Source organism: Erigeron canadensis, chromosome 1 (assembly GCF_010389155.1).
Source record: "Erigeron canadensis isolate Cc75 chromosome 1, C_canadensis_v1, whole genome shotgun sequence".
Classification (NCBI taxonomy): Eukaryota; Viridiplantae; Streptophyta; class Magnoliopsida; order Asterales; family Asteraceae; genus Erigeron; species Erigeron canadensis.
The window spans coordinates 58,912,950-58,936,557 of record NC_057761.1 but is presented as its reverse complement, the minus strand read 5'-3'; the positions used below and the strand labels follow the sequence as shown (position 1 = coordinate 58,936,557).

The 23,608-nt window shown below is 34.2% G+C and overlaps 3 protein-coding genes across 3 annotated transcripts; 1 reads left to right on the top strand and 2 right to left on the bottom strand.

The window, feature by feature from the left end:
- Positions 1-6,183: 6,183 nt before the first annotated feature.
- LOC122596224 (receptor-like protein 46) lies at positions 6,184-12,771 on the bottom strand. Its single transcript, XM_043768770.1, has 4 exons — positions 9,912-12,771; positions 6,836-6,888; positions 6,655-6,783; positions 6,184-6,549 (listed from the first exon to the last, which is right to left on the bottom strand). The coding sequence occupies exons 1-4, from the start codon at positions 12,769-12,771 to the stop codon at positions 6,184-6,186; spliced, it is 3,408 nt and encodes a 1,135-aa protein (XP_043624705.1).
- A 7,380-nt stretch (positions 12,772-20,151) lies between these two features.
- LOC122596215 lies at positions 20,152-20,469 on the top strand. Its single transcript, XM_043768759.1, has one exon. The coding sequence runs from the start codon at positions 20,152-20,154 to the stop codon at positions 20,467-20,469; it is 318 nt and encodes a 105-aa protein (XP_043624694.1).
- An 897-nt stretch (positions 20,470-21,366) lies between these two features.
- LOC122597617 (histone H3.2) lies at positions 21,367-21,993 on the bottom strand. Its single transcript, XM_043770196.1, has one exon. The coding sequence runs from the start codon at positions 21,942-21,944 to the stop codon at positions 21,534-21,536; it is 411 nt and encodes a 136-aa protein (XP_043626131.1). The 5' UTR covers positions 21,945-21,993; the 3' UTR covers positions 21,367-21,533.
- Positions 21,994-23,608: the final 1,615 nt, after the last annotated feature.

Sequence of the window (23,608 nt, the reverse complement as noted above, 5' to 3'; positions counted from 1 at the left end):
AGATTACATTTACATGTCATAACTTATTACATACAATCGAATATACATTCTATCTAAATAATCTTTATCATAATCAAAATCAGAAACCTAAATCACGAGGAACACCAGAAGAACCAGCACCAACACCAGAAGGACCAGCATGAGAAGTATCACCTCCTGTCTCCCCCTCAATCTCTACACCTTTTCCTTTGTCTTCAACTGGGCGAGAATCATTCCTATCACCAGCATTATCAGCATCATCATCGTCATTCTGACGTCTTGGTTGAACCGCTGACAATCTACAAATCTCTTCAGGAACTTCTCCCCCTTGATTCTTGACCCAGTTGATCAAAAAAATCAAGGCTGCTCGGGTATCGGTGAGATCAGACTCCAAAGTACGAACCTGAGTCTCCAGAAGATCAACACGACGAACAAGCGAAGAACCTTTATTCATGTTGGAAAACGTGTTTAAGCACGTTCCCGGATCAATTAACACGAGATCTATACAATCATAGATGTGCGGAATCCGTCTATGATCGTCTTTAGGGTTAATTAATGATTATCATGATAAACACACACAAAGATAATAAAAACAGGAGATAAACACGAAAATACTATCATTAATCATATGATTACAAGGTGAATCCGTATGAAAAACATCTACAATGATTACGGATTACAATCATTGAGACGAATCGTGATAGTTTGGGCGGTATCTCGAGGTATAGATCTCTACCTCCAGAACCTAGTGAATGACTCTATGTTGCAACTAAAATCATCAACCTAAATTCGTGACCTAAGACTTATATTTATAGGCTGAACAAACGGACTGGGCTGTCAAATTCGTACAAACGGGCTGGGCCTTACTAATTTAATAGTTCTTACGAACTTAATCTTCGTAAGGCATATATGTACGAAGTTAATAGTTCTTACGAACTTAAACTTCGTAAGCATAATTGTACAAATTTCTCAGCCTTTTAGAATTATTGCATCGGACAACAAATTGTGCACTTTATGTGCTCTAACAGTTTTGACACAAACCCGTTTTGGACTTATTACCGAATCTAACTGCTTATTTTAGATAGCCGGTCAAGTGACACTAATGTGATCTTTAAGCCATTTGACACCTGAAGTTTTTTTCTCATTTCAGAACAGGTTATTATTAATGGTCTTATTTACCTTTTCTTTCATGTGGATGTTTGGGTATCATATTTAAGCATTCTCGGTCAGTCACCTGATACATGACATCAATTAATGCAAATAGGAAGGGTATGTTGGTTTAGCTGTTGGATTGATTGATACCATAGCACTCTTACTCTCTTAGTCAGATGTTCTTTATGTTAGAATATGAACACATAAACATACAAGATCACGAATAAGCGCAACGGAAGAAATCGAAACATATATGCAATCACATTAATTAACAAAGAGAGAATTGAGACGTGTACCTTATATGCAAAGATCCAATTGAAATAATAATAATAAGATTATTATTAATGCTTAGGGTTTAAAGCAAAACCCCTCCATGATCGCACACTAGACACCCCGAATAATGTATGCTAGTACCCGGATCACGAACCTAAACAACCATTTGTTTAAAACCCTAAACTTAAAGTCAAAAACCGAAAACCCTTTTGGGGAGGGGGTTTCGGCCGAAACAAGAGAAGAGGGAGAGAGGAGAATTTGTTTGTGAATGAATGAATAAACCTTGAATTAACCCTTGTATTTATAGGGTAATTTTAGGTTATCAATAACTTGGAAACTAAGCAACCATCAAGGCTTTGGAAAGCCTTGAAGTAGCCGTCCCCCATATATGGACTTAGGTCCAAGCCCACTTTCCAATTTTCACATTTTAATCCTCCTTTTTAATTAATTAAATATAATTAATCCTTTAACTATGTTTAATTAATTATTTCGTGATCAAACTAATTAATATATTACTTTAATATATCAATTGTTATTATCGAGTTACCGTGTCATTTCGTGTGACCCCGTAGGCTTAAATTATTCCCGGACATGCGACTTATAATAATATGATCATATGCCAACAGCTCCCACTTGAGCATGTTATTATAAACGCAATAACATTGGTTGGCGTCTAGCAACACTCCAATGCTCCCGGAAATATTTAAGAATAGATTCTTAAATTGCCAAGTTGAAATGATTTAGTCTTTAATATCCCTTTGTTTTGATACCCTTGTTAATTATAAATATGGATCAATGTCATTTCATAATTTAACGATTATGTTTCTCATTTCTATAATTAATCAAGATTACCAAATTAGTCAAGACTCCTCTTGAGTTCATTTGGGTACGGCCATACAAACATCTTAATTAATTAATGAGGGGCCCAAATGGTATCATACTTCAGTTGCAAATTGAAGGAACAAATCCTGTATTGACTACAAGTGTCTGGCCATGTCGTTTCTTAACATTTCTGAAAATAGCCTTTTATTACTGCCTTGTTCAGGACAGTTAGGAACTATATCAAGAAATGCAATCCACACATGCATAACTCACTTGTATCTCAAGTCAAAGGATAAATAAAGTAACCATTTCACGAATTTAATTTAAGGACGCCGATCCATAAAATGATAATTCGTTCTGTGGGGTAAGTCCAATATTCACCTTTTGAATATCATGTGAGTTTGGTATGATCCATCATCTTCAAAATATTCCCTTAAATATTTTCACCAATCTCTCACAATTGTCTTACTTTAATCATATTTCCATATAATTAATCGACAATAGACATTTTAGAATATCGAACTAATATTCATGGATTTAAACATGCAAATATATGACACAATTATTATAAAAATGAAACCACTTATACCGCGTATAAAAATTCATTTATTGAAAATAACAATTCTTTAACATCCCATTATCCAAATACTAATCACAGATTTACATGAAATAACTTAGCAATATCTAAGACCAAGCCTTTTGCATGCTTGTTGAGCTTTCCCTTCGACAATGCCTTTGTAAAAGGATCCGCCAAGTTATTATCTGTGTGAACTTTGAGTAAATTGATTTCACGTGATTCGATTTGTCTCGAACATAGTGATATCTTCTTTGGTAATGTCTAGCACCCTTTTGAACCCCAGGTTCATTGGCAATGACAATTGCTCCAGAATTATCACAGTACAGATCCATAGGTGTATTATTTGATGGCATCACATCAAGCCCAGAAATAAACTTTCTGATCCAGACAGCTTCCATTGCTGCATCCGAAGCAGCTATATACTCAGACTCTGTAGCAGACATAGCAACGGTAGATTGCTTCTTGCTCTTCCAATCTAATGCTCCTCCATTTAAAATGAAGACATACCCTGACTGAGACTTGGTATCATCCTTATCAGTCTGAAATCCAGCATCACAGTATCCAGTGACTTTAAGCTCTTGATCCGGATTTCCTCCATACACCAAAAACAATTCTTTAGTAGCACGCATGTACTTAAGAATGTTTTTCACAGCAGGCCAATGATCCTCTCCAGGATTTTGCTGATATCGGCTTACAATATTTTGCGCGAACGCAATGTCAGGTCTAGTGCATCTAACCGCATACATGATAGAACCCACCGCCGAAGCATAAGGAACTCTCTTCATACGCTTCACCTCTTCAGGTGTAGAAGCACCATTCTTGTTGGATAAATTAAGTCCTTCTTGCATAGGCAAGTTCCCGCGCTTAGAATTTTCCATCTTGAATCTCTTCAAGATCTTGTCTATATACGCACTTTGACTTAATCCGATCAACCGTTTACTTCTATCTCTATAGATTTTGATTCCATGTATGAATGCTGCTTCACCCAAGTCTTTCATAGCAAAACACTTTCCAAGATAAGATTTAACGTCTTTCAACATTGGAATGTGATTTCCTATTATCAATATGTCATCGACATACAAGACAAGGAAAGTAACATTACTCCCACTAGCTCTGTGATATACACATGGCTCATCAGGATTCTGAATAAAATCAAACTTTTTGATCTCTTCATCAAACCTTTTATTCCAACTCCTTGATGCTTGCATACTTTGTTTGGATGTTTTGGATCGACAAAACCTTCAGGTTGGTCCATATAGACTTCCTCGTCTAGAAAACCATTCAAGAAAGCGGTTTTGACATCCATTTGTCATATCTCAAAGTCATAGTACGCCGCTATGGCTAAGATGATCCTAATAGCTCTAATGTCTGCAACCGAAGAAAAGGTTTCCTCATAATCAACTCCAAAGAGTTGAGTATAACCTTTCGCCACAAGACGAGCTTTATAGGTGTGTATATTTCCATCCATGTCGGTCTTCTTCTTAAAGATCCATTTACACCCAACGGTTCTACCATTTGGTGGAAGATCAACCAAGCTCCAAACTTGATTGTCTTTCATGGATTTCATTTCCACATTTGCAGCTTCAAGCCATTTTTCAGATTCCGGATCTGATAATGCAGCATTGAAATTAGGAGGTTCATTCAAATATCCTACCACGTGTTGTTCAGACTCAATCATAAGATTTAATCTTTCACGAGCACGTATAGTCCTTGAGGACTTACGAAGTCGAATCGCTTCATCTTCAACTTGAAGTTCATCTTGAGATTCATCTCTTTGAACATTTCCCCCCCCCCCCCCAAGTTGAAGATTGCTAGTATCTTTAGAAGTTGACACATCTTCTTGGTGCTCATCAAGTTCAACAATCCTCCCACTGTCTTCTTGAGATATGAGTTTCTTTTCAAAGAACTCAGCATATCGATGAACCTTGACAGTGTTTTTCGTAGGATAGTAGAAGTAGTAACCCATCGTTTCCTTTGGGTATCCTACAAAGATGCACTTGACAGATCTAGGAGCAAGCTTGTCAGGCGTATCTCGTTTCACGAGAGCCTCACATCCCCAGACCTTTAAGTAAGACAATTGAGGAACACTCCCATGCCACAATTCATGCGGTGTCTTGTCAACTTTCTTAGTTGGAACCATATTGAGAATGCGAACAGCAGTCTCAAGGGCATAATCCCAAAACGAAAAAGGAAGAGTCGTATGAATCATCATTGATCGAACCATTTCCAACAAGGTTCGATTCCTCCTCTCCAAAACACCATTGTGTTGAGGAGTATATGGAGGAGTAAGCTGTTGAACTATTCCACAAGCTTTAAGATAATCCTTAAACTCTTGACTCAAGTATTCACCACCTCGATCTGAACGGAGGATCTTGATGGTTTTACCGAGTTGATTCTCCACTTCACTTTTAAATTCCTTGAATGTTTCAAAGACTTCATGTTTATGCTTAATCAAGTAAACATAACCATAACGACTGAAATCATCCGTAAAAGTGACGAAATAGCTAGCACCTTTCCTTGACACATGTCTAAATGGGCCACATACATCCGAATGTATTAGTCCAAGTAGATCTTTAGCCCTTTCCGGTTTATTTGGAAAAGGTTTCCTTGTCATTTTGCCAGAAACACAAGACACGCATTTTTCAAATGATTCATCATTTGATTGCAAGACACCGTCCCTTTGAAGTCTTTCAATGCGTTTCTTGCCAACATGAGCAAGCCGACAATGCCAAAGATAAGTCGAGTCCAAGGTGGACTTGACTCGTTTGCTAACTTGATACATTGAATTATCCTTTGAATCACAACCACGCATATCAATTTCATAAACACCATCACAAGCAATAGCATCAAAGTAATGAACATTATTTCGAGAAACTGAAATTCCAATATCATTAAAGACATTAACGTAACCGTTGTTTTTCAACAAAGAAACTGAAATAACACCTCTAGTAATAGAAGGTGCATAATGACAATCGTTCAAGACAATTATTAAACCACTAGGTAAAACTAAATGATAATCGCCGACCTCTTCCACAGCTGCAAGTAGGCCATTTCCCACGAACAGTTGTAAAGATCCCGGCTTCAGTTTCTTTCCTCTTCTAAGCCCCTGTAAAGAATTACAGATATGAGTACCACACCCAGTGTCATAAACCCATGAATTCCGCTTAGAAAATGAATATAATTCAATGGTGAAGAATATACCTGAAGTCCCGGACGTACCGGGCTGCTTCTTCTTCAACTCAGCAAGATACTTGGGACAATTCCGCTTCCAATGACCCACTTCATTACAATGGTAACAAGGTAGGTTCTTAGCGGGATGTTCCTTCTTTGTCGGAGGGGTCTTCTTAGGTTTAGGAGCAGCAACTTGCTTTCCTTTACCGTCAGCCTTGCCCTTTTCCCTTCGGTTGTTTGCCTTTTTGGACCTTACCCCCCTTTATCATGAGACAATTGGGAGTAGCAGTTTTCTTTGGTAACTTCTTTTCAAATTCAACAGCCATTGCAAGAAGTTCCGGAACGGTTTTATCCATGCTATGCATAGTATAATTGCGTCCAAATTCTTCAAAATCCTTAGACAAGGACTTGAGAATCAAACCAATTTGTACTTGCTTTGCATAATGAAATTTCAACCTTTCCAACTGCTCAAAGTATCCTTTCATCTTAAGGATATGAGCGCTCACCGGTGTTCCTTGTTCATGTCGCAAGTCATGGAGTACATCGATAAGATCGTATAACTCCACGCCAGCTTGCTTCTCGAACATAGACTTGAGTTCAGTAAGCATATCACACGGAAATGAATGCTCAAATTGCCTTTGTAGGTCAGCATTCATGTTTCCCAACATCAGACAAGCGACCTCATTATGTCTATCATATGCGGCCACATATTCCGCTAATACTTCAGTAGAAGCATTAGCAGCAGGAGCAACGGGTCTTGGCTCTTCAAGGACTTGGTATTTCCTCTTAGCTCTCAAAACAATCCGGAGCTAACGATACCAATCATTGAAATTCGGTGCAGAAAGCTTTTCCCTTTCCAACATCAGCCTGAACGCCGATTGATATATGTTTTGAGTGGTATTGGTTGTTGCCATCTACAAAACAGACAAAAAAGTTCAATTATCAGTATTCCGATAATTATCCTTAAGAAATGTAATTTTACCCTTGTTAAATTCATCTAACAAATTACTTTCACTAAGGCTAGGATCCAACTTGACATACAATCATTTCATCAGTTGATCTGCTAGAAATGACGGCATTTAAAAGGTAATCAAGAATCGATAATTGCATTCATGCAACTCCTAGGTTTATGGGACTTACAATAACACTGTAAAGGGGTATTAAGTGTTTTGTAAACATGTTTTGTCCCATCTTATGCCACGGGTTAAGGTCTCACCTCTTAACTCGTTTTAAGTCGCCCAATTAAGAACATGTAGATAGTCCACCGCTGTCTCACAACGAGTGGTAATCCACCTTGAAGAGATACAATTTACCTACGTCTCACGTAGAGCAAAAAGCACTAGCAAGTGTTCTTAGCAAAGTGGGTGGCATTTACGTAACTTTAAATGGGTAATGCATTTTATGTGAATCAAAAGTTTATGTTTTGAAGACTCATGCATAATCTTCGAAACATAATATTTAATAAAATCATTTATATAGTCTTACAACACAAGAGAGCTCGGTAGCTCCATTTGAAAGCACAAAGAAGCGCAAGGGCAAAGGTATGCGATAAACGCGATTTAAAAACCCGCCCTTTTAGAAGGCTAGCGCACTCCGACTTATACCTCTCTTAGAGTTTGTTCAAATGGGTGAGCCGGTGTATCTCAAGGTTGCAAGACTCCAATTTTATTAATGAAATCTCTATTTCGATGGTTCTTAGTCAAGTTTATTTTCAAAACCAATTTTTGCATCACCTTTATACAACTTATAAACAAAATACAAAAATTAATAAACTTACTAATTACCGAACTATTTAATCAAATAACAAGTTAATGTGGGCCACCTAAACATGGTCACTATGGTTCATGAAAAAGTTCAATCACGGCTCCCCCTTCCGAAGAAGAGGACCACATGCATCAAGTTACCTTGATTGCGTAAGCCTTTAAACAAATCAAGTTGCAAATAAAACACATATACTTGCTGTCTGGAAATTTCCAGCAGCTTGATGACCAGTTTACACCTGTTTCTGGTCCGATTCAGCTTTCGACCAAAACTACAAAGTTGTAGCCCTATGTGTTGGGCTTTTACAGTCCAAAGCACAACTCCTAACTCATTACAGATTATTTTATATGATTTTTCTAGTAAACTGTCGCACATCAGAAAATTTACACGCAAAAATCACATTGTCACATAATTATCTAATAATTAACCCTAATTATTGGATCAACATGATTTGCATAATATAACTCTTTATATATCCAGTAAAATCACAATAAAATTTTGCATGAATTTCATGTGATTTTACTATTTATTTAACAATAAATAAAACGATACACATAATCATGCAATTCATCACATAATTTATATCAATTTACAATTCAAAACTTGTTTGAGGGTTTCAATCTCCATTGAACAAGGTTAAAACTTTAATTAAACAAAACCCTCATTTTTATTTAATTAAAATAAGAAAACCACTTTAATTAATTAATAAAAATTCAACCAACCCTTAAACCCCCCTTCAAGTTTTGATCTTTGTAATTAATAGATCACATATGTGGCTCGTGATACCACTGTTAGAATATGAACACATAAACATACAAGATCACGAATAAGCGCAACGGAAGAAATCGAAACATATATGCAATCACATTAATTAACAAAGAGAGAATTGAGACGTGTACCTTATATGCAAAGATCCAATTGAAATAATAATAATAAGATTATTATTAATGCTTAGGGTTTAAAGCAAAACTCCTCCACGATCGCACACTAGACACCCCGAATAATGTATGCTAGTACCCGGATCACGAACCTAAACAACCATTTGTTTAAAACCCTAAACTTAAAGTCGAAAACCGAAAACCCTTTTGGGGAGGGGGTTTCGGCCGAAACAAGAGAAGAGGGAGAGAGGAGAATTTGTTTGTGAATGAATGAATAAACCTTGAATTAACCCTTGTATTTATAGGGTAATTTTAGGTTATCAATAACTTGGAAACTAAGCAACCATCAAGGCTTTGGAAAGCCTTGAAGTAGCCGTCCCCCATATATGGACTTAGGTCCAAGCCCACTTTCCAATTTTCACATTTTAATCCTCCTTTTTAATTAATTAAATATAATTAATCCTTTAACTATGTTTAATTAATTATTTCGTGATCAAACTAATTAATATATTACTTTAATATATCAATTGTTATTATCGAGTTACCGTGTCATTTCGTGTGACCCCGTAGGCTTAAATTATTCCCGGACATGCGACTTATAATAATATGATCATATGCCAACACTTTATTTAGAATTTCTTGGCCTGAACCAATGTTTTACTTACAGTACTAATGTGTTATAGATCAAAAGGAATTGCTCAACGGAAGTCAAGCCATCAACAAGATATAAGCATAGTCAAATTAGTTAAAGCTCTAGTCTACTTACTCTTATGACATTCGTCTGCGCAAGTATGTCACAAGAAGTCAGGACTCAGGACAGAATATTAGGTGCCAAGAAGTCTATGACCAAAATCATTCACACAATTCTTAATCAGTTATATCATATATAGTTAGTTAGTTGGTCTCAAGTTGTTATTGAGAAAACAGTTGAGGTTGTTACTCGACTGATTGAGAAGGTGATACATGCAGCTGTTCTGTATGTATACATCATATAACTGCCATAGCTGATAGATCGATCGCTAGCTAATAATCACAAGTAATGGATCGAGTAAAAACTACAAGGTGCAGTAGTTACTTTTCAGTTTAACCCTTTAGGGATTTTGAATTATAACAAAGTACTAAAAATCTTACACACCAGTAGACATTAATTAGGACTAATTACAGGCTATATATAGTCTGAAAATATATTGAAAAAAGATTTGATCGCTTCATAAATTTTCACTAGATTTTGAAGTATTGGAGAAAATTCAGTAAGTAGCCTATGATGAAGATTGATGAGAACAACCCAATCGGAAAACCAGTCCATGTTGCCTCCCAACAAATCCATGATTCTTTCTCGTCATCCTTGTCCGTTGGCGTTGATGGCGGGATATCCTCAGGACATGTGACCCTAATCTGCATCCCGCATAAACCGCTGTTGTTTTGAAAAGAAGTCATAGTGTCCATTTGCCCACCATCAGGAATCTTACCAGTTAGCCTGTTGTTGCTCAAATCTAAAGTTCCAAGTTGGTGAAGCTTCACTAGCGATTGAGGTATAACACCCGCGATTTCGTTATGTGACAAGTCCAAGCTTTCTATGGCTTCCAGATCACCAAAAGACGCGGGAATGTGGCCAGAAATCCTGTTGTGTGATACGTTGAGCAACTTTAGACCTTTGAGATTGCCCAAGGATGGTGGGATTTCACCGGATATTTTGTTGTCTGACAAATCTAACAAAGTGTATATTTCGAGGATGCGATACGGTAGACCTTGAAAGGACTTCTTCCAACTCACAATCAAGTCCTCATTGTTGTAAGGAATGAAAGAGATGGAAATATCATGACCTATAGTTCTAGTGGATGTTGAAAGCTTTTCGATCATTCTTGGAAGGTTTCCAATCTCTCGCGGAATACTTCCATTTATGTTGTTGTGGGAGAGATCGAGAATTCGAAGGGAGGTGAGGTTGGAGATATTGTTGGGGATCATTCCTTCAAAGGAATTGTTTCTTAGAACTAGAACTTGAAGAGTTGGGATTTGAGGCAGAATATACTGTAAATTACCGATAAGATCATTGTCATGGAGATCGAGATATACGAGGTTGACCAATTTACTCAAATTCCAAGGAAGCTGACCAGAGAATTTATTTCCAGCCAAAAATATAGTTTCAGTTGCTTCTGGAAAATTGGTTGGGACATTACCAGAAAAATTGTTGTAGGACAAGTCTATCCTAAAATAACTAGAATTGTGTCCAAAATCAGGCAATTTATCACCGGAAAACCTATTTTTGGACAAGTCCAATATGCATAGCTTGTCAATCTTGGAGATGGATGTTGGTACGTGTCCACAAAAATTATTTTCCGCCAACTTGAGGAATGCAATCCTTTGGGCATTCCCTATATTTTCTGGCAAGCCCCCAGAAAAATTGTTCCTGGACAAATCAAGTCGTAATAGCATCGTAGATTCAAACAACCTAGACGGTATTGATCCGCTGAAGTTGTTATCTGAAAGAACCAATACTTCCATATATTTCATCTCGGCTAGCCAATATGGGAATCTTCCCTCCAATTGATTCGCTCTCAAAATAAGAAGATGCAGCTTTTTCTGAGATGATATCCATTCAGGGACGGGGTCTGAAATTTGACTAAAAGAAATAGAAAGGAAGATAAGACTAAATCTTGGAACAATTTTGGCTTTGTCATTCCAAACTAAGTTGTCTCTTCCTCCGCCGATGAACAATACCTCTAGAGTTCTCATATTGAATAACCAAGTTGGGATTTCCCCAGAGAACATGTTGTCATGGAGCCGAAGGGTATGCAACTTGCTCAAGTTTTGTATTGCTGATGGGATTGGGCCCGTAAGTTGGTTGCCGCTCAGGTCAAGTGCGGTCATGTTGGGTAGTCTTCCTATATCTGCTGGAATTTGCATTGATAAAGCATTTCCAGACAAATCCAATGTTTCCAGCTTCTTCAGGTTTACAATCGAAGACGGGATTCTACCATAAAATTGGTTTTTTTGCAAGGAAAATTCCCTTAGATTTGTTAAATTCCCAATCTCTTCTGGGATGTTTCCCAAAAGAGAATTTGCATACAACATCATTTCTTCAAGATTTTGAAGCTTTTCAATTTCAGGGCTTAAAACCCCCTCGAGCAAATTGCCGCGGAGATAAAGAAACCGGAGAGATTTGAGTTCAAAAAGTTGAGTAGGAAGCGGCCCTTCGAAATAGTTTGCACTCAACCTTAGGTAAGTCAAATTTCGAAAAGCCCCTAGTTCAGGCCTTAGTTTCCCAACGAGAAAATTGTTGCCCAAATCCAAGTAACGTAAGTTCGTTAACTTGAAAATTTGGGTGGGAACAGAGCCGTTGAATCTGTTAGACGCCATGTCAAGATGGACGAGTTTGGTTAGATTACCAATCTCTTCTGGGATGTTTCCTGAAAGAGAATTTGCATACAACAACAATTCTTCAAGATTTTGAAGCTTCCCAATTTCAGGGCTTAAAACCCCTTCGAGAAAATTGTCTTGGAGATAAAGAAATCGAAGCGATTTGAGTTTGAAAAGTTGAGTAGGAAGCGGACCTTCAAAATAGTTTGCACTTAACCCTAGGTAAGTCAACTTTTGAAAAGACCCTAGTTCATGCCTTAGTTTCCCAACGAGTGAATTGTTGCCCAAATCCAAGTAACGTAAGTTCGTTAACTTGAAAATTTGGGTGGGAACAGAGCCGTTGAATCTGTTAGACGCCATGTCAAGGTGGACGAGTTTGGTTAGATTACCAAACCCGTCTCCCGGGATCTCTCCTAACAAGGAATTCCACGAGATATTAAGTGTCTCCAACGAACAGATATGAAAAAGAGGAGTTAGGATGCTGGAAAATACCGGAACCGGATTGACATCGGGAGGAGGGACAAGGTTATACAGGTGGAGCTCTGTAACGTCTCTGGTTGTAGTGCTGCAATTGACATAGTCCCAGGAACAACAGTCGGAATGGGGATTCCATGAGTTTAGCTTAACGTTCAGACCGAACTTGGAGTCGATGATGGTTCTGTTGGTGAGAGTGGATTTGAAGTGGAGAAGTGCTTGTTTTTGATAAAGAGGACAAGAGAAGGATGGGTTTGGAATGACATTGATGATGAGTATTATGAAGAACATTGTTAACAATAACTTCAACACGGGTGTGTTTGCCATTATTATTGCTATTATCAGTTTTAGCTTAACTTTAATTCATTTGTGCGGGCATTTGTGGGCACTATATAAAGAGAAACAAATGTGGAATTAATTTCGTTGGAAAAAGATTTGTGGTGGAGTAGCATTTGAAGGCAAGTCTACGCTAGCTTTTGCAAAAATCATAATTCATCACTATAACTATAGTCAACTAGTCATATATGTCTCAACTGCATGCATGTTACTCAATCTGGATTGATATATATATTAATCTAGAATATAAATTATATATTCATGTTAATTTTTACTACACATGTCTATATACATAATGCCAAATTCTAGTGTAAATGTTAACTAGATAGACAAGAAAATAAACTATCAATTAACCATAACATAAAAATACCTTATTTAATTTTATTGCTAGATTTTTGCTTAAACAGCTTTATGAAATTGCATAAGTTTTTAGTAATTTTTATTCGCCTAATCACCTCTTTCATCATATACATAAAAATGTGAACGACTATTTAAGCTCATAGCAGATTTTAAAAAACTGTTATATGTACACAAAAATTATACAAGTACTTCATATCTTTATATATATTTGAAAAATTATAATAAAATTATAAAAAATAATAATATGAAATTTAGTAATTATTTTCCATATTATTATATCATTAAAGTTAGTAGAAATTACTTTTCATTATTAATTACCATATTTGAATTTATTAGATCAAAATTAAATCCAATAAAGTTTTAAAAAAAGTATATGATATTATTATTTTAATCTTAGTCTTTAACTAAAACTTGAAACTAATATAAGGGTCTAAACTTCTCCAAACTAATATAAGGGTCTAAACTTCTCCAAAGTTAAGGTTTCACTTTCATTATACATTATTATATTATTGTTATAAATATAAATAATTGCATAGATCCACAATTATCATGTATTGCGTGAATAATTAAACTTATCTTTTCGCACCTTAAATACGAAAATTGGGTATTTGTTTGTATTTCTTAATGTAAACATTTGTACACACATTTAAAAGTTAAAACTATTACATATTCTTAAAAAGTTAATTAATATTGTTATTATCAAAATTCGTAACTATAATGGAAAGAAAAAATATTGTTTTATCGTCATACATATGTATACTAGTACTAATACACGTGTGTGTTGCACAGCTGACTTATAATTATATACATTTATATTTTATTTTATTTATAAAAAACTTTATATATCTATTTAATGCATAGATAATTGAATGCTAATTTAAACATAATTATATTATTGATCGACTTATAATTCTATATGATCTAAAAATAAATAATAAGATTTTAGCATTTATTATATGTTAATGTGAAAGTGTAAAAAGTTATATAGTTGTAAACGGTTTACATATATGATTGCTGATAGGGGCTATAATTTTGTTTTAGTTTATTGGTAGGTAGTTAGTTACATTGTGGATTTGTAATTGGGTATTTGTATAAAAATGTAATTGTATTAAAAGAATAAAAGGTTTGAATGACTACTTAATGTCGTATTAGGATTCTCTAACTTCTTTTAAGAAGAAAAACCATTCATTGCAACTCTATTTTATATTAACGTTCAACATTTGTATTTGCATCGGATTTAGAGGTCGTGCAAATATGGTATCATATAATTAGAGAATACTAACGAAACATTGTCTTATTCAAAGACTTAAAGGTTGACCTAATTTTTTAATTTATAATTTAATTTATTTGATCAAAAAGACACTTGTCGCTTCAAGACAATGCCACATGTCATTAAATAAGGGTCACAATCCTGTTTTAGTTTATTAGTAGATGTTTAATAAAGAACTTATTTTTCGTACTAATTATTTAAGATGCATGAAAGAACCGTCCAAAACGATAATATGAAGGGAAAAAAAAGATAAAAATAAAATAGTACAGTATCATATATATATATATATATATATCATACTAGTATTAATACCCGTTCGTGTTGCACGGTTGACTTATAGTTATATACATTTATATTTCATTTTATTTATAATAAACTTTATATATGTATGTAATCCATAAGCAATTAAATAAAAGTTAAAACGTTTTCAAATGCTAATTATATTAAAAGCATTCACAATGGTAAGTTTTTTAAATAATTATGTTAAAAAAAAGTGTAAAAGTGTATAAGAGTGTTTTTTGAAAAAAGTTTTATACTTTAATTAATGGTAAAAAGTTTTCAAAAGCTCAAAGTTGGATGTAAAATAATTTTTTAAATGAGAGCAAAAATGAAACTTATTCTTGATCATACTTTCTTAATTTTATTTAATTTTAAGCTTATAAAAGATTCCACGTTATAGTAATTCCTCAATCGATATTCGTATCCAGAAGTTCATGTATTGCTTAGTTATTTAATCAGGTGTATAAACACATAGATAACCTGAAGACAATATAACAACTTCAGAAATTTTATGCGAATTGATACTTTAGAGCTATTTTAATATGGGATAAAGGCATGGAAATGTACCCAACTATAACAAAAATGCTATGTAATGTACCTTACTACTCGACTTGCTATTTAGTGTAACCAACTACGTTTTTTGGGTTATTCAACGCAAGCAACCTGCTACAATAGGTTTCCATCCGGTTATATGAATGTACTCGTATCTACATCATCATCATCCTTACTAAAATCGTCGGAAAAATTAAAATCGTGATAACTTTGTTGTTTCTTCGAATTAAGATTTGAAACTACCACCAATGAACTCAAAATTTGATCCCGCACAAACTCTGACCAAAATTTTTCGAATCCAACACTCGCCGGAAAAATTAAAATCGCGATAACTTTGTTGTTTCTTCGAACTAAGACTTGAAACTACCACCAATCGACTCAAAATTTGATCCCGCACAAACCCTAACCAAAAGTTTTCGAAACTCGCCGGAAAAAATGGTGATTCGCCGGAAAGTTGCTGGGTTACCGTTTTAGGAGCTGATGATATCATTTTTGGATGAATACATCTATTTGATTAAGCAAATACTCATATCTATTACTGAATCTAAACATCTATATTTCATCTTAAAAGTAAAAGCGTGAATCTTTTTGTTTCTTAGATAAATGAATACTGACTATTTAAGGAGGCTCTGAGTGTTCCATTTGGGACAAATTCAAAAACGAGAAATACACCATGGATGATTGATGACTCGTTTGGCTGGCGGTCAAAGCAGTGACCAATGGGGTTGACCAAGTTGGGGTGCTTGAGTTTAGAAATGAGCTCAATGTAGCGGGTACAGCTCAATGTTAGTCTAAAAGTCAGGTGACAATTCTCAAGTCAAACTGTGTTTATGGTTTCTTTTTTTTTTATTATTTTAGCAGATTCATGGGTAAATAAAAAACCACAGTTAACATTGATTTGAAATATAATCATAATAGATAGAATTGTAAATTTGATAAGAACTTAGTTTAAAGTAGAATCAAAACTAAGCTTTGTTATGATAAAATCTAGATTGGATACTAATACCAATACTAATACTATTCAAAATAGTTAAAAGAGTCTTCAGCCTCTTCGTTTTAGCGATTAATTCTTCTCAATCTTTACTTTAACATGCATAGGAGTGAACGATGCCAAATTCACATCTTCTGGTGCCTCAACATCAAAACGTACGGTACGTTTGCATCCCAATTTGCTACTTTTAGTCAACAAATTCTTTATGAGTATATCATCATGTTCATCCGGAGTAACTAAGTCCTTGACAAATTAAATAATGAAAACCTGATGATCAACAAAGATAATTTCAAGTGTTTAGGGCAACAACGGATTTTAAAAAAAAGGTGTTGCCCGCGTTGAAATTATGCTTAAACAAATAGAAGGATCAATTGCTTCGGAAGAGATACGAATATGTCGGTAATAACCATGATGTTTTCGGTAATAGCCATTATGTTTGGTGGTAACAAATATTATAACATGTAATCAACAAAACTCTAAAAACAACAATTCCAATCATAATCATATGAATGAATAAATACTGTACGCATATCGACATATACAACAATTTTTTCGAAAGCATAGAAGTGGTAATGATCAACAATTATTAACTTTGGTTCAATATAGTATACTTATACGCATATGCATCAACTTTTTCAAAAGAACATAAAAGTGGTAATGATCATCAGTAACTTTGGTTCAATTTAATATACTAAAAATAAATCTCCTTGTAATCATATGCATATATACTATACTACACACATATAATTTAACATCAAACATATACATATATTGAACAATAGTATCAAAAACAATGAAACAACATAATTCAATTAGTTTACCTTCTAAAGCAGCGATGATTATTTTACCCCTTTAAAACCCTAGAAAGCAGTGATTCGAAATTGATCGTAAATCAATCCTCTTGAAAGTATATATTGTCATTGGAAGAATCCGTATATATGTTATTAATATAATTATTATTCATTAATCAAAATAAGGGAAGTGTTGGAGAATAATAAGGAAAATAACTTAAGAATTGGAGAATGGCACATATAAGGAAACGTGATTGTTTATTTACGGATATGTATATTTTTAATTTTTATTTATGGATAGAATAATTTATTTTTAATAATCACGGTTATATACTAATTTGTATATCTTTAATTATTATTTAAAAGGTGTTTTAAATCTATATGACTAAAAGGACACTTGTCGTTTTGATACAGTGCCCACGTGTCGTTAAATGGAGGCTACAATCATGTTTTAGTTTATTGGTAAATTTTATCTTTGACGATTTTATTACAGTACTGTGTTTTAAATATTTGTAGATTAAGCACAAAATTACGAGGCCCAAATCAAACGAGCGTAAATAACTCTTACGTATTTTCAGTACAGCTGGTTTCTTTTTTATGTGATGGGCGTTATGTTGGCCCCGATACACACGTACGTTGTTGCGTTCTGAGAAACAGGAAATATCAACATTCGACAATTTAAGGTAGCTATTTGTTTGATTGACTATTTGACTTACAAGTTAGAATAGGGTACTTTCGTTGTTGTATATTTGATTTGATTGATTGACTACATATATGACTTAGACATGTATGGCTTATAGACGTAGAAGATTGTATGCACTAACTTCCGAATGAATGAATGGTTGTTGTGAACTAATAAAGATAAGTGTTTTCCTGCAAAGAGAATATGGTTTTATCCCAATTAAATATCCTGTATACGGATAGTTTTGTATACAGATGGTTAAATCATTAAATTTTGTTTTAGTTTATTGGTAGTTAGGTAGTTACATTGTGGATTTGTAATTGGGTATTTGTATAAAAATGTAATTGTATTAAAAGAATAAAAGGTTTGAATGACTACTTAATGTCTTATTAGACTTCTTTTAGAAAGAAAGACCATTCATTGTAACTCTATTTTATATTAACTTTTAGCATTTGTATTTGCATCGGATTTAGAGGTCGTGCAAATATTGTATCATATAATTAGATAATACCAAGGAAACATTGTCTCATTCAAAGACTTAAAGGTCAACCTAATTTTTTAATTTATAATTTAATTTATTTGATCAAAAAGACACTTGTCGCTACAAGACAATGCCACATGTCGTTAAATAAGGGTCACAATCTTGTTTTAGTTTATTAGTAGATGTTTAATAAAGAACTTATTTTTTTCGTACTAATTATTTAAGATGCATGAAAGAACCGTCCAAAACGATAATATGAAAGGAAAAAAAAAGATAAAGATAAAATAGTACAGTATCATATATATATATATATATATATCATATATTATCTTTGACGATTCCATTACAGTACTGGGTCTTAAATATTTGTAGATTAAGCACAAAATTATGAGGCCCAAATCAAACGAGCGTAAATAACTCTTACGTATTTTCAGTACAGCTGGTTTCCTTTTGATGTGATGGGCGTTATGTTGGCCCCGATACACACGTACGTCGTTGCTGAGAAACAGGAAATATCAACATTCGACAATTTAAGGTAAATATTTGTTTGATTGACTATTTGACTTACAAGTTAGAATAGGGTACTATCGTTGTTGTTGTATATTTGATTGATTGACTACATATATGACTTAGACATGTATGGCTTATAGACGTAGAAGATTGCATGCACTAACTTCCGAATGAATGAATGGTTGTTGTGAACTAATAAGATAAGTGTTTTCCTGAAAAGAGAATATGGTTTTATGATTTTTATCCCAATTAAATGTCCTGTATACGGGTGGTTTTGTATACGGATGGTTTAGTTGGAGTTTTTCCTTTTACAAGGTATTGGAGGTGAGAGCCCTCCGCTGCGAGTAATCTTTAAAAAATAAAAAATTATCATAATATTTCTTTATTAACACTTTATGGCGCAATTTGTAGTTAAGGTTTTCTGACTTGTGTCTTCATGAAAAAAGGAAAATTCTTAGTTTGTTCTCAAGTAAATCACAATCACACTAGCCAATAACACTAAAATCCCCAACAGGCGGCTAACAGTAGTAGTATCAAAGTTCGAAAAGACCTGAGTGCATGTCCTAGATCGCCCTTAATTAAGCAAATTGGTTCTTAATCGCCCTCAATTAAGCTAATTGCCATGGTGGATTTTGGTTAGATGTTCAAACCAGCTAAAACCATCCATTTACATATATGTGTTAACGAGTAAAATATGGAACCAAATTAAATGGACTTCCTTCAAAATATTTTTGAAGAAAAAAAAAAAACTCTCTATTTTGCACTTTCACCCCTCAAGCAAGCTCCTTCCCAAAACATGCTTTTAAAGAAACTAATAATCTTGATGTTGGTAGTGGCGACGAAGACATCCTTGGCACTACGTCCCGGGTCGGATGATGCAGAAAAGATTACTAAACAAGAAGAGGAGAGAATGGCTAGGATGTTAGACTTATCGAAAACTGCATCGCCACCCTCGGATACCATGGCTCCATCACCAGGAGGTCCAATCACATGCACCGCCGCATGTATGGATATCTGCATGGTGTTAAAACCTCCAACGGAACGTTCTTGTGAAATAGGATGTCAATTTGGGTGCACACAAATACGAGGAAGAGGAAAAATTAAATTCCGCCGCCACCACAAAGACGAACACCACCACGCTGACCATCACCACCGTGATCATTAAATTTTTTGTTAGTTAGGATAAGTATTTGTAGATAATATAGTTTTTGGTTGTAATCATTAGATAATTAGTATTTTTATATAACTAAAATATATAGAATATATGGTAATTACAAGAATAAAACCTTGCATATATTTGATTCCGATATACGAGTAATTATTACTATTTTTTTAGGTTAAATTAAGTATATAGGGAACAAAATTATAAAAGAATATCACAAAATTTTCATAAACATCAGGCCGACAATTAAACAAAGAACACGAAGCGGAAAGAAAACCATTGCAATTTCATAGATGGTATTCAACAGCGTGTTAGTCGTATCAACGGCGATTGTGTCCACGGATGTATGGCAATCAATTGCAGGTTTCTCGGACCGAATTACCATCCAAGAATTATTGAATTTTGTGATTTGTTTTCCGCTTGAAGAATTAGGTCAATTTGCGCATTCTGTTTGGAATTTCTTTTGCCTACCTACATTGCCTGCTAATTCGTATTTTTACTCCCATTATTATAATGATAGTGAAGATGGTGAAGATTCCGATTCGTTTATGAGTTCAACAGATTTTTGTTTTTCTGGTTATGATCCGTATTCCGATAATCATTCTGACTGATTCTGGTAACTGATCATATACCCTCCCTTTTTCACTCTTTATACTTAGGTTGCTAATTGCACATTTTTTTGGTTTTGGTTCATGTACGTTAATATTGGATGTCTATATGAAAACCGTGTTAGTTATTGGATCAAGTTCTCAGGAATTCACATTAATTACTGTTTCATTGGATATCTAATAATTATTAGTTTTGCGGTATAATACTTGTAGTTTGGTCGCAATTTGACCCTGGCTAATTTTCGCTTTGCTTGTATTGTCTTTGTTATGGTATCTACAACACTCCCTACGTTATACACTGACCAAGGATGATAATTATCTGAAGCGGACAACCACCTCATCCAATCCAGATTTCAAACATACAGATTAACTAAGTCAAATATAGGTATGGATGAGCCTAGGATATAGGCGTACTTTTCTAATATCAAGCATATCTAAGTATATACAAACACATAGCACATTAACATATAATCTTGAAAAACTTAGTACCATTAATCATCTTGTTTAGTTTGTAGTTTGTACTGCATTGTTATTCATAGCAAACTTTGAATATTTGTTGGATACCCGATTTGCATGTTTGTGACCGCAAGGTGGCTAGTTTACACAACACAAATTTCAACTAAAACCAACCACAATGGAGATTCAACACAAGCAATTCTACAAACACAACTGGCAAATCAAATCCACCAACTGATTTTAATATTAACAGAACAAACCTGCCATAGAAAATAACATTCACCAGATTTTGATTATGAATAGAAGTATGTAAGCCTCAGGAGATTCAAAAGGCTGATTCTAATTGCTTTGATTAATGTAACTATCTGTATCATGATTTTAACGAATTGTAGTAGTCAAACAAGCCAAACTTGATTAATTAAATGACTTACATGAAAAGAGACGTAAGCTAATATCTGATTTCATTGATTGATAACCACTGATTTCCACATACACATCATCTAAATTAAAAAAACTACTCGTTAAACACATATATAGAAATACTAAAACTTAAACCACCACAGATCTACCACTAATTTCATAAGACCATTACTAACCAATAAACCAAATATCTAAGCCCTTTCGCCACGGATACGACGAGCAAGTTGCATGTCCTTGGGCATGATAGTGACTCGCTTAGCATGAATCGCACACAAATTAGTATCTTCAAACAAACCAACAAGGTACGCCTCTGAAGCTTCCTGAAGAGCGGCAACGGCAGAGCTCTGGAATCGAAGATCGGTTTTGAAATCCTGAGCGATTTCCCTCACGAGCCTCTGGAATGGGAGTTTCCTGATCAAAAGCTCAGTGCTCTTCTGGTACTTCCTGATCTCTCTCAACGCAACTGTTCCTGGCCTGAATCTGTGCGGCTTCTTCACTCCTCCAGTTGCCGGTGCCGACTTCCTTGCCGCCTTGGTGGCCAGTTGCTTACGTGGAGCCTTTCCTCCGGTGGATTTCCTGGCGGTTTGTTTGGTTCGTGCCATATGGAATTTTGAAATGGATTTGATAATTTGAGAGAGAATTTGATTTGAATTAATTTGATGATTTGTGAATTGTGGTGTGAATTGGTGGGGTTTTTATAAGGGAAAATGAGGTTTGAATTTGGGGGGCGCGAAATAATGAAATTTTTTGGAGGTTCAAATTTGAGTGTTTAGAAATGAGATCAGCCGTTGGATTAAAGTCTCATCCGATGGTCAGAGAAACTAATGACGCGGATCGGTATCCGGATGCGATGCTTCCCACTACCAATGTGTTTTTTCAGCTTTTTACTTTTTTTTTTATATACTGTATAATTATATTTTTTCAAATTCTGTTTTTATTTTTATGCTCATTATATCATTAAATTTTATAATCATTTTCATAGTTTTTCACTCATCACTTTGATTCGATTCGAAGACCTATATTTTTTTAAAAAACTTAAAATGTAACTCGACTCGTAAGAGTAAACGTATCTTATATGTAACATAATATCAGATAATATATTAGGATTATACATATCTAAAGCATTTACGAATAAAATATAAGTTAATTATATTAATACATTTATTAAAGTGTTACATGTTCGATACTTTTGACTAAAAAATTTATAATTTATCTCTAAATTAACACTAATACAATCAAAGATAAATAAATATATATATATATATTATACAAGTTGATATAACCATAAATACAAATGTATATCATATTAAAAGTTAAAGTTAAAATTTAAACTGTTAAAGTCAAAAAGTTATATAGCTTTTTGGTGATTGAACAAATTAGGAAATATCTTGGTGAGTATTTAAACAAACATAAAAAAAATTGGTTTGATTTGCATTTGAGTGTAAACACAAATCAAATTATGGGTAAGGTTACAAGAATTTATTTTAAAGGATACTGGATAAGTGGATGTCTGAAAGATGTTTTATTTTGCTAGAGACATAATATCATTTCACCATAATGGGGGGAGGAGTCATTTGGCTCAAGTTTTCATGTTTCACAAATTCTATCAATCAAAATATCTTTAACTCAATTTTCTTTTTTAACTCTCTCAACCAACCCTCGCAACCAATTTCAATGGCATTCATGACCTTTCAACCCTCCCAATTTTTTTTCTTTTTCATTTAATTTAACCAAACAATGTTTAAACAAAACAATATAAATTAAACATAAACCATACATATTAAAATTAAACAAGGTTCATTACACAGGGGTGTTTGGTTCATGGATTTTCCAGGAATTCCTTGGAATTGGAATTTACATTCCATTCCTTTCCTATGTTTGGTTGGCAATAAGGTTGAAATTGGAATTAAAAAAATTCCTCCAAATTTTCCAAAACACCGAATGTTAAATTCCTTCCATTTTAAGATGGAATCTCAAACTTTCTATTGGAATTTATATTTATGACATAAAAACTCCACCCATAAATAAAACCTACCATTTTCTTCTCTAACCTAACATGCCATCTTTTTCTTTGCTATGGCTGCTCATGTTCCTCTACCAGATATTCATCCCAAAAATCATTCTTCCCCATAATTATTCTTCAAGATCTTTAACTAAAAATACATCGACAGATTTTCGATTTCTCTCGAATAGGGATCTCCTCTGTTTCTTTTATCTTCAAAAATCTTTGATTAACTCTAATTTTTTATTTTCTCTTGTCGTGCAA